At 47.0% G+C, this 16267-nt stretch overlaps 1 protein-coding gene across 5 annotated transcripts in view; it reads left to right on the top strand.

Annotated features, from left to right (window-relative positions):
- Window positions 1–14347: 14347 nt before the first annotated feature.
- The window catches only part of kdm2ba (lysine (K)-specific demethylase 2Ba), a 35056-nt gene continuing 33136 nt past the window's right edge, over window positions 14348–16267 (top strand). For 4 of the 5 annotated variants that reach the window (XM_062051155.1, XM_062051157.1, XM_062051158.1 and 1 more), the window contains exon 1: window positions 14348–14505. In XM_062051155.1, coding sequence (XP_061907139.1) covers window positions 14452–14505 — 54 coding nt within the window. In that variant the 5' untranslated portion in view covers window positions 14348–14451. The remainder of the gene's footprint in view (window positions 14506–16267) is intronic. The other variant, XM_062051156.1, reaches the window with a different exon arrangement.

The following is a 16267-nucleotide window of genomic DNA, read 5'->3' on the forward strand; positions in this document are numbered from 1 at the left end:
ATTAATGGTTAAACATTTTTAAATGATTACCGTATTTTTCGGACTATAAGTCGCAGTTTTTTTTCATAGTTTGGCCGGGGGTGCGACTTATACTCAGGAGCAGTGTTGGGTTAGTAACTGAAAACCAGTAACTAGTTACAATTACTAGTTACTTTATTTCAAAAGTAACTCAGTTACTAACTCAGTTACTTACACCAAAAAGTAATGCGTTACTGTGAAAAGTAACTATTTAGTTACTTCTTTTTTCCCTCCTTTTTTAAGGCTCCCATTAATGCCCTTTTAGCCTTCATTTCAGTACTGTTATTGCACTGGAGAATAATACCATCTGTTGATCAACTTGACATGCATTTGCATCACTGAACTCAGAAAGCAATGTGGTCTACATACAACACACAAACAATGTGGTCTACATACAACACACAAACAATGTGGTCTACATACAACACACAAACAATGTGGTCTACATACAACACACAAACAATGTGGTCTACATACAACACACAAAGACAAAGATATGTTTCAAAGGGCCAATTTACTTCAGGCCAGAAAAAATTGACAAAACTATTTTAAATAGCTGCAACATAATGGCACTTTAACTTTAACTCTAAGTAGATAGGATCTTTGATCCAAGACACAACTTACATTTAACTAAAATGTTATTTTCTTTGTGCTCGACCAAAGAAAAGTATTGAGAATGTCTCCATGTTAAAAAACTCGACTTCTGGCTTCGCCATGATGTCTGGTTAGTTGTTATGAGAGTAGCGTATGTGTGTGTGTGTGTGTGTGTGTGTGTGTGTGTGGCCCTTTAAGATATGACAGCATGAGAGGTGAGTGACGTCAGTGAGTGAGTGGGCGAGAGAGGTGAGGGAGCGGCGACAGTGAGTGCGTGTAGGTGCTCTAGCTTGGTGGATGGCTGCGTGCAATAAAGTCACAAAGTTGCAACAAACCGCCGGGCTCGTCATTCACCCTCAGCTGTAAAGACCCTCTTCCGGGTAAAGTGAAGGTTGTTAGACCCGAAGTACGGCTCTGGAGGAACGTCTCCCCTGCGGGGAGGCGTGCTTTCTGTGGGTGGGGGAAAGCACGCCTCTTCTTTTCCACCGGAGCGCTCCAATAAAACACACCCAGATCTTCAGTTTCTAGCCGATACTGCATAAAAATAACGTAAAATAACGCAGTAACGCATCATGCAGTAACGGTAACTGAGTTACTGTATATAAAAAAAAAACGCGTTAGATTACTAGTTACCGCCGAAACTAACGGCGTTACAGTAACGCGTTACTTAGTAACGCGTTAGTCCCAACACTGCTCAGGAGCGACTTAAGTGTGAAAATATTAACACATTACCGTAAAATATCAAATAATATTATTTAGCTCATTCACGTAAGAGACTAGACGTATAACATTTCATGGGATTTAGCGGTTAGGAGTGACAGATTGTTGGGTAAACGTATAGCATGTTCTATATGTTATAGTTATTTGAATGACTCTTACCATAATATGTTACGTTAACATACCAGGCACGTTCTCAGTTGGTTATTTATGAGTCATATAACGTACACTTATTCAGCCTGTTGTTCACTATTCTTTATTCATTTTAAATTGCCTTTCAAATGTCTATTCTTGGTGTTGGGTTTTATCAAATACATTTCCCCCAAAAATGCGACTTATACTCCAGTGCGACTTATATATATTTTTTCCTTCTTTATTGTGCATTTCCGGCAGGTGCGACTTATACTGTGGTGCGACTTATACTCCGAAAAATACGGTAACATCCTTTAGAAAGGTTTTCCCTTTAGGGGACCTGTTTTTTTGTCCCCATACCGTCAGAGGTCCCCTAAAGGTGACTGTGTAAGCAGAGTGATGTCCCCATTAAGGGACGGCGTGGCGAAGTTGGTAGAGTGGCTGTGCCAGCAATCGGAGTGTTGCTGGTTACTGGGGTTCAATTCCCACCTTCTACCTTCCTAGTCACGTCCGTTGTGTCCTTGGGCAAGACACTTCACCCTTTGCCTCTGATGGCTGCTGGTTAGCGCCTTGCATGGCAGCTCCCGCCATCAGTGTGTGAATGTGTGTGTGAATGGGTAAATGTGGAAATACTGTCAAAGCGCTTTGAGTACCTTGAAGGTAGAAAAGCGCTATACAAGTACAACCCATTTATCATTTATTTATAAGTAAACATTGCCAGAACACACACACACACACACACACAAACTTCTTCTTCTTCTCTTCTTTGGCTGTCCATCGATTACAATGATGACGTTGCTCCAGTAATGGGTTATTGAGGGGGGTTTCGTATAGGCCAATGCGCGACCCGCATGGTTTGCCACATGTGGGGCAGATGTAGTCCACGCTTGAGAGGGAGGCCCCTGCAGCGCGCTGATGTCGCTGTAAACGTTGTTGTTTTCTCCTCTCAGTGGTCTGCTCCTGGAGATGAGCAATGCCGGCGTGACTGCAGTTGCGCCAGGTGTGGCGATCAGCAGCCAAGACTTCCAGTGCGGAAGGCTGGATAGCACAGCGCTTCAGGAGGGTTTTTATGTGGTCCTTGTAGCGTTTCCGCTGACCCCCAGGAGACCTACAGCCTTCCTGGAGTTGGCCGTAGAGGATCTGTCAGGGGAGCCTCTGGGCGGGCATGCGGATTACATGCCCCACCCAGCGCAGATGTCTTTGCGCAAGGAACACTTGGATGCTGGGTGTTTGGGTCCGGTCATAAATATCCACATGTGGGACTCTGTCCTCCCAGGTCAGACCCAGGATCCGTTGCAGGCAGCGGATGTGGTATCTCTCCAGGATTCTGACGTGCCTTTGGTAAGGGGTCCAGGCTTCCGAGCCGTATAGCAGTGTGGACAGACAAACTGCTTTGTAAACAGCTGCTTTGGTGGAAACTATCAGGTTTCTGTTCAGGAAGACCCTGGTTTTGAGCCTACCGAAGGCAGCAGACGCTAAACCAACACGGACCTGGATGTCATTATCGATGTTACAGGTGGGGGACAGGACACTTCCGAGGTAGGTGAAATGTGGAACGATGGTGAGCTGCTGACCATCAATGTTGAAGACAGGCACTTCTGACTGGTGGGTAGAGTGTTGCGCAATGATCTGTGTTTTTGAAATGTTGACCTTGAGTCCTAGGGCACTGTATGTGGATGAGACCACGTTAAGTGCACGTTGTAGAGATTCTGGCGTGTGGGCAAGGAGAGCGCAATCGTCAGCATACTGAAGTTCTACGATCTGTTGTTTTGTAATTTTAGTGAAGGCCTGGAGGCGCCGGATGTTGAAGAGACTGCCGTCCAGCCGGAACTGTATGTGGATGCCATCTGTGGTTCCCAGAGCTTTGTGTGTGAGAAGGGTGACTGCTCAGAGAAAGAGGTTGAATATGACAGGGGCTAGGACACATCCCTGCCTGACCCCGACTTTCACATTAAAAGAGGGGGATTGCTGGCCTCCAATGCGGACACAGGCTCGCATTCCATCATGTAGTTGTCTCAGGATGTTGAGGAACTTTGGCGGAATCCCCAGCCTTCCCAGTAAGTCCCAGGGGAGATTCCGGTTTACAGTGTCAAATGCCTTGGACAGGTCGATGAAGGCGATGTACAGATCCTGGTGGTGTTCCCGGCACTTTTCTTGTACCTGCCTGGCTACAAAGATCATGTCAGTAGTACTGCGATCTCTTCTGAATCCACACTGTGATTCAGGCAGGATGTTCTCAGAGATGTGAGTAACTAAACGAGAGAGCATGACCCGGGCAAGAACTTTCCCAGCAACCGAGAGCAGGGAAATTCCTCTGCTGTTTCCACAGTCGGCTTTGTCACCTTTCCTCTTAAAGATGGTTATTATAACAGCATCTTTCCATTCCTGGGGGATGGCTTCAGAGGACCAGATGGAATCAATTAATTGGTGAAGCCGGCGGGTGAGGAGATAGCCACCAAACTTCAGCACCTCAGCTGGGATACCGTCAGGGCCTGGGCTTTTGTTGTTTTTTAGGCCCTTGATGGCTTTTAGGACCTCAGTGTTACGGCTCAGACCCCTGCCGTCTGTGCGCACCTGGGGACACGCCCACGGCCGCGCAAATCCAGGGACATGCCGCGCGCGTCTCCGCCCTGCAGCAGCCACCAGCTGCAATCACTCACCGGAGATCTGCACACCTGGGACTGATGAGGGCGAGCCGCATAAAGGGACCAGTGAACCCAAAGATCGGCGCGGGAACTTAGTTTTCTCATGGTGACCCTACCCTCCGTCGCCTGGACAGTGAGCTGTGCGCCTCACTTTTCCTTGGATCTCCCCCCTGTGTTTTTGGACTGCATTCCTCGTTCCTGACTCCTCGCTCGCCCCTGGACTTGACGCCCCTCTCAGCCCCACGGACCCCCGCTTGTATCCCGGATCACCTGCCTTCCCCCTGGACTTCCTCTTCTCTCGTTCAACACTTTGGTAACACACACTTCAGTTAAATTACACACATAATCTTACACCACATACTCATTACCTTTTGGATCTAGTTCACACTCCATTTTCCTTAGTTTATTATATTAGTATTGTTTGTTATTATTATATATATTGAATATATATAAATATATATTAAATAATTGTGTACACTTTCCCCATGGTGTCTGTTTGCCGTCACCTCCCCTAGTAAACATTACAGTAAGTTCCCGCCAATTGATTAGGGACCTGACGGCCCAGTGACTATAGCCCCACCCCCAGGGACTTTAGCCCCTCCCCCAGTGACAATTTTTTTTTCTCTCCTATTTTTGCCCCATTCACCATGGCCTTTTCTTTTCGCTCCACACGGGAGGAATTGTCTGGTCCTGTCGACCTGTCTTGGAAGGGAATGTTTAGTAGCAATATGGGCAAGGAAGAATTTTCTCGCCGCCTGGACACCCTTTTTTCCACCCGCAGTGTCTGTTTCTCAGTCTACTGGTAGCGTCTGGAATCCGCCTTTGGAGGGGGGGAATGATACCGACAGCTGTGCTGGTGAGGTAGCATAGCTGCGGCCAGCAAGACCACTAGCACCGATTTTTCAGTTTGCCTGGCCGCAGCCACCAACCACGCTACCAGCACCAGAGCTAGCGTCCGAGCTAGCACTTGTCTCCGAGCTAGCGCCCAAGCTAGCACCTGTCCCTCGGCTAGCCCCTGAGCTAGCACCTGTCCCTCGGCTAGCCCCTGAGCTAGCACCTGTCCCTCGGCTAGCGTCCGAGCTAGCACCAGCCCCTCGGCTAGCGTCCGAGCTAGCACCAGCCCCTCGGCTAGCCTCCGAGCTAGCACCAGCCCCTCGGCTAGCCTCCGAGCTAGCACCAGCCCCCGAGCTAGCACCAGTCCCCAGGATAACCCCCGGGTCTCCACCAGCTCCCAGGCTGGCCCCGACCTTCGCACCTCGGCCTGCAGCGCCGACCTCTGCACCTCGGCCTGCAGCGCCGACCTCTGCACCTCGGCCTGCAGCGCCGATGACGTCCGCTGCCTCCACGCCGCCGATGACGTCCGCTGCCTCCACGCCGCCGATGACGTCTGCTGCCTCCACGCCGCTGCCTCCACGCCGCTGCCTCCACGCCGCCGATGACGTCCGCTGCCGCCATGCCGCCGATGACGTCCGCTGCCGCCACGCCGCCGATGACGTCCGCTGCCTCCACGCCGGCGACGACGTCCGCTGCTTACACGCCGGCGATGACGTCCGCTGCTTCCACGCCGGCGATGACGTCCGCTGCTTCCACGCCGCCGTCCGCTGCTTCCACGCCGCCGATGACGTCCGCTGCTTCCACGCCGCTGATGACGTCCGCTGCTTTCACGGCGCCGATGTCGTCCGCTGCTTCCACGCCGACGTCTTCCTGTTCCACTTCACCTCAGACAACGATGTGCCCTCCTCTTCGTGTCCAGCGGAACGCACCACGGCGCCACTCGCGTCCGCCTCCCCGACGGCCAAGAAGTCGACCGTTCCTTGGTCGTCCACCTCGCCGGCTGCAGCGGCGGTCTACTCGCCGCCGCCACCAGACTCGTCCCCGGTGGATTCGGGGACACTTGGGCCGGCGACCCACCACCAGTTCGCCCCTCCACCCTCCCTTGACGATTGTTCCTGTTTTTTGGGGGGTTTTACTTCCAGGACATCTGGAATCTGTCCATAGGGCGGGGATACTGTTACGGCTCAGACCCTTGCCGTCTGTGCGCACCTGGGGACACGCCCACGGCCGCGCAAATCCAGGGACATGCCGCGCGCGTCTCCGCCCTGCAGCAGCCACCAGCTGCAATCACTCACCGGAGATCTGCACACCTGGGACTGATGAGGGCGAGCCGCATAAAGGGACCAGTGAACCCAAAGATCGGCGCGGGAACTTAGTTTTCTCATGGTGACCCTACCCTCCGTCGCCTGGACAGTGAGCTGTGCGCCTCACTTTTCCCTGGATCTCCCCCCTGTGTTTTTGGACTGCATTCCTCGTTCCTGACTCCTCGCTCGCCCCTGGACTTGACGCCCCTCTCAGCCCCACGGACCCCCGCTTTTATCCCGGATCACCTGCCTGCCCCCTGGACTTCCTCTTCTCTCGTTCAACACTTTGGTAGCACACACTTCAGTTAAATTACACACATAATCTTACACCACATACTCATTACCTTTTGGATCTAGTTCACACTCCATTTTCCTCAGTTTATTATATTAGTATTGTTTGTTATTATTATATATATTGAATATATATAAATATATATTAAATAATTGTATACACTTTCCCCCTGGTGTCTGTTTGCCGTCACCTCCCCTAGTAAACATTACACTCAGCAAAGGTAGGCGGGGAGTCCAGGTGGTCGACAGGGGGAGTGGTTGGGAAATTGGTGAAAATGTCCTGGTCAGAGGGATTTTCGGAGTTAAGGAGAGTGTTGAAATGTTCAGCCCATCTATTTAGGATCTGGGGTGTGTCCTTATAGAGGGTGACTCCGTCTGCCGATCTGACTGGGGTTATGTTTTTTCTCTGTGGACCATATATGGATTTGACGGCATCATAAAATCCATGGGAATTGTTTGTGTCAGCATAAAGTTGGATCTCGTTGGCTTTCTTGATCCACCAGTCATTTTCCATGGCTCTGAGGGTACGCTGGACTTCGGCTCTTATGGAGGAGAGTCGAGTCTTTAGTGTGATGGATTGTGGGTTGGCCAGGTAAGCAGCATGGGCTTTGTGTTTTGCCTGGAGAAGTTTATGGATATCCGGTGCACTGTTGTCAAACCAGTCCTGATGTTTACGCCTGGTGTACCCAAGGGACTCCTCTGCTGCCTGATGGATGGCAGTTCTTAGGGAGTTCCAGCAGGTGTTGATGTCAGGGTCCAGGTGGGTATCAGGGATTGCAGACAAATGTTCTGCAAGCTGTGCTCTGAGCTGGTCTACAGAGTGCTTGGATTTGAGTGCTTCACAGTTGAGTCTCTTGTTTCGTGATGTTTTCTTCAGTTGGTGGCGGACTTCCATCTGAAATTTGGCTCTGATCATTCGATGGTCAGTCCAGCAGTCCACTCCACGCATCGCTCTGGAGATTAGGACCTCCTTCCTGTCTCTACGACGGGTGATAATATAGTCGAGGAGGTGCCAATGTTTGGAGCGAGGATGTTGCCAGGAGGTCTTGAATTTATCCTTGAGCTGGAACAGGGTGTTGGTGATGATCAACTGATGTTCAGAGCAGAGTGTAAGGAGGCGAAGCCCATTATCATTAAGCCTACCAACCCCGTGCTGACCAAGTGTTCCGGTCCAGAGCCCACTGTCAGAGCCCACCCTCGCGTTAAAATCCCCGAGGAGTATGAGCTTGTCGGTGGGAGGCGTTTCCTCAATGGCGGAGTTTAGTGAGGCATAGAATGTGTCCTTGCTCTCGAGGTCTGCATCCAGGGTTGGGGCGTAGGGCTGATAAGGGTGACATGGCGATTTTTGGTGAGTGGTACACGCCACGTCATGAGCCTTTCGCTTATACCCACTGGAGATTCTGGGATATTGTGAAGAAGGCTTGTCCTTGCGGCAAACCCCACTCCATGTAGACGACGGGAGCCTTCTGGATGACCCTTCCAGAAGAAAGTGTAGCCTTCTCCTGCCTCCGTAATTGAGTCTTCCCCATGTAAGCGGGTTTCGCTCAGGGCGGCTATGTCAATGCCGTATCGGTTTAGTTCATGCGCAACGAGTGCTGTTCTTCGCTGCGGGCGGCAGGAGAGATCACGCACATCCAAAAGTGTGCGGATGTTCCATGACGCTATTGTGAAGGGAATTTTGTTTGTCTTGTACGATTGTTTTCGACCGCATAAAGGGATGGCCCGGCAGCTGCGGTAGGCTGCCCGGGCGATGAGGAACAGACCATTTTCAGGCCACCTTTTCTAGGCCCTTCCCATTTCAGGGTGAGCAGAGCGGTGCTGCTCAGTCACGTGCGAAGCTGCCGGGGAGGCATGCTGTTCCATCCCATGCCACAGCGACCTTCACTCGCACGCCGCCTACGTGCAGGGTTGGGCTAGATACTGCCAGTCACATCCTTGACCTGTACCAGCCACCCTTCCCCATCGCCGCAGGACTTGAGGGCGGGGAGGTTGGGGGTAGTGCTGAGGAGGAGCAAAACACCTGCACAGTGAATTGATTTAAGTGGTGGTAGAAGTGCGCAATCTCTACCCGCACTGTTTTGTCTTGGCCCCATGTGGTGTCCTCCAGTGGCATGAAAAGCTCATGACGACCTTCTGCCGCATGGTGTTGCAGAGGACTGCCAGAGCACCGGTCTATTGGTGACTGCCTAATGCGGGTCCTCGCCACAGATTTTTCGTTAGGGGTTTTCTCCCGTAGCCTATAACCAAGTGGTTAGCCAGTAGGCACTGGTCAATGAGGCAGAGACTTTTGAGGCGGTCTCTGCAAGCTATTTTAACCCATAGCTGGGACCCTGACAGGTACTACCACCCCGGGTCAGAGTGGACCTGGGAGTAATGAGGACTGAGGGGTAACTCCACCTTCCCCAAAACTCCAGAACTCCCGAACTGAAGCCTCATCACCGGATGCAGTTTTGAGTCATACCCAGGACACACACATACCCAGGACACACACACACACACACACACACACACACACACACACACACACACACACACACAAACATTATACACTTATTTTAATAATAATAATAATAATACATTTTATTTATAAGGCGCCTTTCTGGGCACTCAAGGACACCGTGCAAAATCACAACAATAAAATCAAATTGGATAAAAAACTAAACAACAACAACAACAAAGATAGAGAAGAAAAAGATGATTACAATGAATAGGCAGTCAGGAATAGGTGTGTTTTGAGTCTTGATTTGAAGAGGGATATTGAATCTAAGTTACGAAGGTCTGGTGGTAAAGAGGTATTGTATTTTACCATAACAATGTAAAAGGTTATCATATTCCAGTCTTCTTTATTTTCCGCTCCTCTTTATCTCTTTTCTTTTGTTATTCAAGTATCCATCACATTTGTGTATTGTTGCATTTGAAGCGATTGCAATGTTGATAATAACCTGCTCAGTGGCCTAGTGGTTAGAGTGTCCGCCCTGAGATCGGCAGGTTGTGAGTTCAAACCCCGAGTCACACCAAAGACTATAAAAATGGGACCCATTACCTCCCTGCTTGGCACTCAGCATCAAGGGTTGGAATTGGGGGTTAAATCACCAAAAATGATTCCCGGGCACGGCCACCACTGCTGCTCACTGCCCCCCTCACCTCCCAGGGGGTGATCAAGGGGATGGGTCAAATGCAGAGAATAATTTCGCCACACCTTGTGTGTGTGTGACAATCATTGGTACTTTAACTTTTAACTTTAACTTTAATAGAGGTCATTTTTGTTTGTCATTATCAATATTGTTATCTCCATTAGTATTTTTAACATTCCATTTGAAGTGCAATAATGTTCATTGTCATTACTGCGTTATTACTCTCTACTTTACTCATTTGTTTTTTTTCCATAATTTTTGGTATCATATTTGCATATATCATATTTGCTGATGTTGTTCTGTTCTTGTTGTTGTTTTCTGTCTTATTTCCCTTCTTGTCCACGCAATTTCCCCCCAGATACAGTTTACCAAAACTAGAAATTCCTGATGTCTCTGCAAAAATTATTTTGTCCAAGTCCTGTCAAGCAGCCCAACCAGTAAGCCACACCTTCAAAACTCTTCAGCACAAACTAAACAACACGGACCTCTGGCTGGTGAACTGTTGTTGGCAACGAGTACAGTAGTATGTTTTATTTATGTTTTAATTGGATAGTCTTGTCGACAGAGAATCTGTCACCTGTATAGACAAAGTGTCACATCCTCACGCTGAAGTGACGCAGGATGTGTCACAACTGCTTGTCACTAGGATGACAACAGGCTGACAGCAACACTTTTTCTCACGCTGACGCTCCCGTGGTTCTCCTTCTTCCGTGTTGGCGAGCATGAAAGAGGCTTTAATTGATATGACAATGAAGCTAATTATATGTGTTACTGTACATCAGGCGCTACGGGAAATGAGGAAGACGCCCTGACAAAAGGGATGATATCATTGAAGTACATCAGAAAAGAACTCTGTCGTTCACAAAGTACCAGCAAATATACAAAAGGTATCATACGATCTCAAGTATACTCATTCGTATCATTGTAAAATCAATCTATCTGTGGCAGCATCGAAGAAAGCTACACTATATTGCCAGAAGTATTTGGCCACCCATCCAAATGATCAGAATCAGGTGTCCTAAATCACTTGGCCCGGCCACAGGTGTATAAAATCAAGCACTTAGGCATGGAGACTGTTTCTACAAACATTTGTGAAAGAATGGGCCACTCAGTGATTTCCAGCGTGGAACTGTCATAGGATGCCACCTGTGCAAGACATCCAGTCGTGAAATTTCCTCACTCCTAAAGATTCCAAAGTTAACTGTCGGCTTTATTATAAGAAAATGGAAGAGTTTGGGAACAACAGCAACTCAGCCACGAAGTTGTAGGCCACGTAAACTGACAGAGGGGCTCAGCTGAAAAATTATGGTATGGGGTTTGTTTTTTAAGAGTTGGGCTTGGCCCCTTAGAAAGCTCCAGGATACCAAAACATTTTGGACAATTCCATGCTACCAACCTTGTGGGAACAGTTTGGAACGGGCTCCTTCCTCTTCCAACATGACGGTGCACCAGTGCACAAAGCAAGATCCATAAAGACATGGATGACAAAGTCTGGTGTGGATGAACTTGACTGGCCTGCACAGAGTCCTGACCCGAACCCGATAGAACACCTTTGGGATGAATTAGAACGGAGACTGAGAGCCAGGCCTTCTCGGCCAACATCAGTGTGAGACCTCACCAATGCGCTTTTGGAAGAATGGTCGAAGATTCCTATAACTACACTCCGCAACCTTGTGGACAGCCTTCCCAGAAGAGTTGAAGCTGTAATAATTGCAAAAGGTGGACCGACGTCATATTGAACCCTATGGGTTAGGAATGAGATGGCACTTCAAGCTCATATGTGAGTCAAGGCAGGTGGCCAAATGCTTTTAGCAATATAGTGTATGTACAAATTTCACTTTTGTATCTCATTGCCCATAACTGTGGAGCATTCAAGAACTCCTCAATTAAAAAAGAAAACAGAAACAGATGTGTTATAGGTTTTAAAATCAGGGGGAGGCTTAACTCCCAAGAGATGCACTAATAATAATACAATCATAACTATGTATTATTATGATTCGTATTATCCACTGATGATAATCAGCTAATCTCCACTTTACACTCTGAAATAAAGGACAATTTGGCAGATTTATAGTCATATCTAAATGAATAATAATGGGGGCGGCGTGGCGAAGTTGGTAGAGTGGCCGTGCCGGCAATCGGAGGGTTGCTGGTTACTGGGGTTCAATCCCCACCTTCTACCATCCTCGTCACGTCCGTTGTGTCCTCGGGCAAGACGCTTCACCCTTGCTCCTGATGGCTGCTGGTTAGCGCCTTGCATGGCAGCTCCCGCCATCAGTGTGTGAATGTGTGTGTGAATGGATGAATGTGGAAATACTGTCAAAGCGCTTTGAGTACCTTGAAGGTAGAAAAGCGCTATACAAGTATAACCCATTTATCATTTATCATAATAATGACAGGTTGTATAATTATTGAAAGTCATATTATAGCCACTTTGTACTGAATTTCAGATGTTTTTGTGTAAACAAAACGATATTATTTATGGGTGTCATTTTAATATGTTAATCCCGTCTTTAAAAAGTCAAACACCTAATTAATGTTATTACACATGATTTAAACACCGGGTTTTAAACCAAATTCCTGCAATAATTATTTTTATAGTGAACGTGTGTGTATAGGGGCAGCGACGTTTTGTGTTTAGGGCAGGGGTCCCCAAAGTTTTTGACTCGGGGGCCGCATTGGGTTAAAAAAATTTGGCCGGGGGCCGATGGGAAAATGCATTTTTAATGATTTGCCTGAGCGGCTAGGAGACACCGAGAGTAACGAGTGGTAGAAAATGGATTAGAAAGGACAGATATAAAAAAACACAAATAATTAAAAAGAAAAATAATAATTATTATTATTTTATTTCATTTTATTTTTTAAACTTGGGACTTCCCGCGGGCCGTAGTTTGGGGACTCTTTGGTTTAGGGCAGTGGTTCTTAACCTGGGTTCGATCGAACCCTAGGGGTTCGGTGAGTCGGGCTCAGGGGTTCGGCAGAGGTCAAGACACACCCGACTCATCGTGTAAATAAAAACTTCTCCATATCGGCGTATTACAGATACGGCAACAGCAGAAGTCAGACTGATTTGCAGGTGTATAATTTGTTGTGAGTTTATGCACTGTGTTGGTTTTGTTCTTTGAACAAGGTGATGTTCATGCACGGTTCATTTTGTGCACCAGTAAAAAAAAACATGGTAACACTTTAGTATGGGGAACATATTCACCATTAATTAGTTGCTTAGTAATATGCAAATTAGTAACATATTGGCTCTTAACTACTCATTATTAAGTACTTATTAATGCCTTATTATAATCCTAATCCTCTAACCCTGGCCCTAAGCCTCTAACCCTAACCCTAACCCTAACCAAATAACTCTAAATTAAGTCTTTGTTACTTAGAATATGTTCCCCATACTAAAGTGTTACCAAAAACATATAACTTTGTCTTGAATTTGAAAAAAAACAGCATTTTCGGTGAATGCGCATATGAAACTGGTGGGGTTCGGTACCTCCAACAAGGTTAAGAACCACTGGTTTAGGGTGTGATGAGGGGGCCCTTCAGGAGTCTTGTGTGTGGCCCCTGAGTTAGCAACTAAACTATAATCTGGCTCATTTTCAGTGTATAAAGCAGATTTTTCATTAAAATGTGCACTGTCCTACAAATAAAAGTAGAAATTAAAACTGCAAGCAGCGATGGGCGGGACCAACTTTGAGGGCTCATAAAATCCAAACCGGAGGAGTAATTAAAACTCTTTCATCAACTTTTAATCAGAAGGGTTCAATCTCTCTCCTGTGCTAATTTGAAGCCGACACGACAAACGCGCTCAGAGGAGATAATGTTTGTAAAAAGGTGACTGTTTTTACTCAACTTTTGTTTTGAAGGGGGAATTGCAAACTTCCTGTTGATTTTTGCTGGGGGTTGTCAGTGTATGAAATATAGGTCTAAGTGAGACCTACATAGAGGTGTTTGTTTCATGTCTCTACGACATTCCTACTGGAAGTTAGGGGCAGTTGTGTCTGTGTTTTCTTCCTAGGGGGCGCTAGAGCGCAATTTTGAGTTTTGGGGTTTGGTTTTTTGATTAGATCGCAATTTTCGCCAGTCCTGATGTGTGTGTCCAATTTGGTGAGTTTTGAAGCATGTTAAGGGGGTCAAATTACAGCTCAAAGAGGCGGCGGTATAATAATAAAACGCTAGAAATTCAACAGGGTCCTTTGTATTGGTGATACTGGCCCTGTAATTACTTGGTATTGAGTCATACCAAAATGTTTGGTATTTGGTGGAATTTGTGTTTTGTTTAATTTCTTATCCAAAATTACTCTCTTCAAAGTGATGCATACACACGTTTAAATGATACGTCAAGGGGCGTGATTGCATAAGTCACAACGTGTGGATTGGAATGTACTATATTTTATTACGTCCCTGTCTTTATTTCCTGGTTCAGTAACGTTCAGTCACCTCGGTTACACTTTTGGACTCGTCTGAACCGTTTTGTCCATTTGGAATGGTGCATATCGAAACCAACGTAGCGTGTAATAAGAGTATAACAGGTGTAACGTGTTCCAGGGAAATGTGCTGTACGTTTTTTTTTTTAAAAAAAAGCGGTTGTTTTGATAACCGCTGTTTCCGACGCTACGCCTGCGACTTGAACGCAATCCAGTGCACTCTGCCAGCTGGCTGCATGTCGGCGTGATGGGAAGGAGGAGGGAGGGAGGGGAGGGGGGAGTGAGCTGTGTTCTCCCCAGTCTTGTTCAGCCATGTTAGATTTTTCTGCTCTCCACTAACGATGAGCGAGGAGCCATGGCCTTGTCATTGAGCGGAGACGATGAGGAATATGATTCAGAGTCCGAACAGGTCAGAAAACAGCTTACACAACCACTATTATTTTATAATGTCTTTTACAATAATTCAAGCTTAACGCTATTTTTATGGTTTTTTAATTTTTTTTTTTTTAACGCGGCGTCGTTTTCGCGCAATTAACGATCTATGTTCACTGGCGTTTACTGAATCGCTGTGAGAAATGCGTTTTTTTTTCGCGGCTTGGTAATAGTGCACAGTAACGTAATTGCAACCGTTTAGTTGAAAGGGACCCGTTCAAAGCACGGCGTCCTCTGTGGTCACCGTCTATCTGCTGAGCACTGACCCATTTAGCCCTGTCCACCTCCTGAAAACAACACAAGTTTGGTGACATAAAAAGAGTCACATGTCACATGCTGCTACTACTTTGTCTGGTTGCCTCCATGTGCTGCTGCTACCTCCGCGTTTCTTACTGGAAAATGATGCATTTCATCACACTTCCTTAAGTTGCACTGTCTTTTAAGAAGGCATCAAGCCAAGTGTTCTCAAAGCACTGAAAGCAAGGGGCCGTAGAAGGTGGGGGGGGGGATGGGGAGAGGGAACAATGAAGTGTGTCTCCTTCTGTTGCATGCACAACATTGGTCCTAACACAACCAAGTTGACCCCTTGTTTACAATAACACAAGTATTACCTCCCATGATGCACTGCAAGGAACATGGCTACTCCATCAAACTTCATGTGTGACAATAGAGCAGTGTTTTTCAACCACAGTCGGGTGTGCGGTGGGAGATGATGTCATTTCACCTAATTGGGTTAAAAATATTTTGTGCATAATCCGCAAATAACGTGCCGTTGTTGAGTGTCTGTACTGTCCGGAGCTCGGCAGAGTAACCGTGTAATATTCTTCCATATCAGTAGGTGGCAGCAGGTAGTTAATTGCTTTGTAGATGTCGGGAACGACGACGGTGGTTTGTCGCGATCGCAATATGCAGGCGACAGCTGGAGGCAGCGTATGGGTAAAAAGGTATCTAAGGCCCCGTTTACACTAAGCCAGTGTTTCTTAACCTGGGTTCGATCGAACCCTAGGGGTTCGGTGAGTCGGGCTCAGGGGTTCGGCGGAGGTCAAGACACACCCGACTCATTGTGTAAATAAAAACTTCTCCCTATCGGCGTATTACGGATACGGCAACAGCAGAAGTCAGACTGATTTGCAGGTGTGTAATTTGTTGTGAGTTCATGCACTGTGTTGGTTTTGTTCTTTGAACAAGGTGATGTTCATGCACGGTTCATTTTGTGCACCAGTAAAAAAACATGGTAACACTTTAGTATGGGGAACATATTCACCATTAATTAGTTGCTTATTAACATGCAAATTAGTAACATATTGGCTCATAACTAGTTATTATTAAGTACTTATTAATGCCTTATTTGGCATGGCCTTATTATAACTCTAACCCTGGCCCTAACCCTCGAACCTTAACCCTAACCCTAACCAAATAACTCTAAATTAAGTCTTTGTTACTTAGAATATGTTCCCCTAGTGTCCAAATAAATAAATGATAATGATAAATGGGTTATACTTGTATAGCGCTTTTCTACCTTCAAGGTACTCAAAGCGCTTTGACAGTATTTCCACATTTACCCATTCACACACACATTCACACACTGATGGTGGGAGCTGCCATGCAAGGCGCTAACCAGCAGCCATCAGAGGCAAAGGGTGAAGTGTCTTGCCCAAGGACACAACGGACGTGACTAGGAAGGTAGAAGGTGGGAATTGAACCCCAGTAACCAGCAACACTCCGATTGCTGGCACAGC

Source organism: Entelurus aequoreus, linkage group LG06 (genome assembly GCF_033978785.1).
Source record: "Entelurus aequoreus isolate RoL-2023_Sb linkage group LG06, RoL_Eaeq_v1.1, whole genome shotgun sequence".
NCBI lineage: Eukaryota > Metazoa > Chordata > Actinopteri > Syngnathiformes > Syngnathidae > Entelurus > Entelurus aequoreus.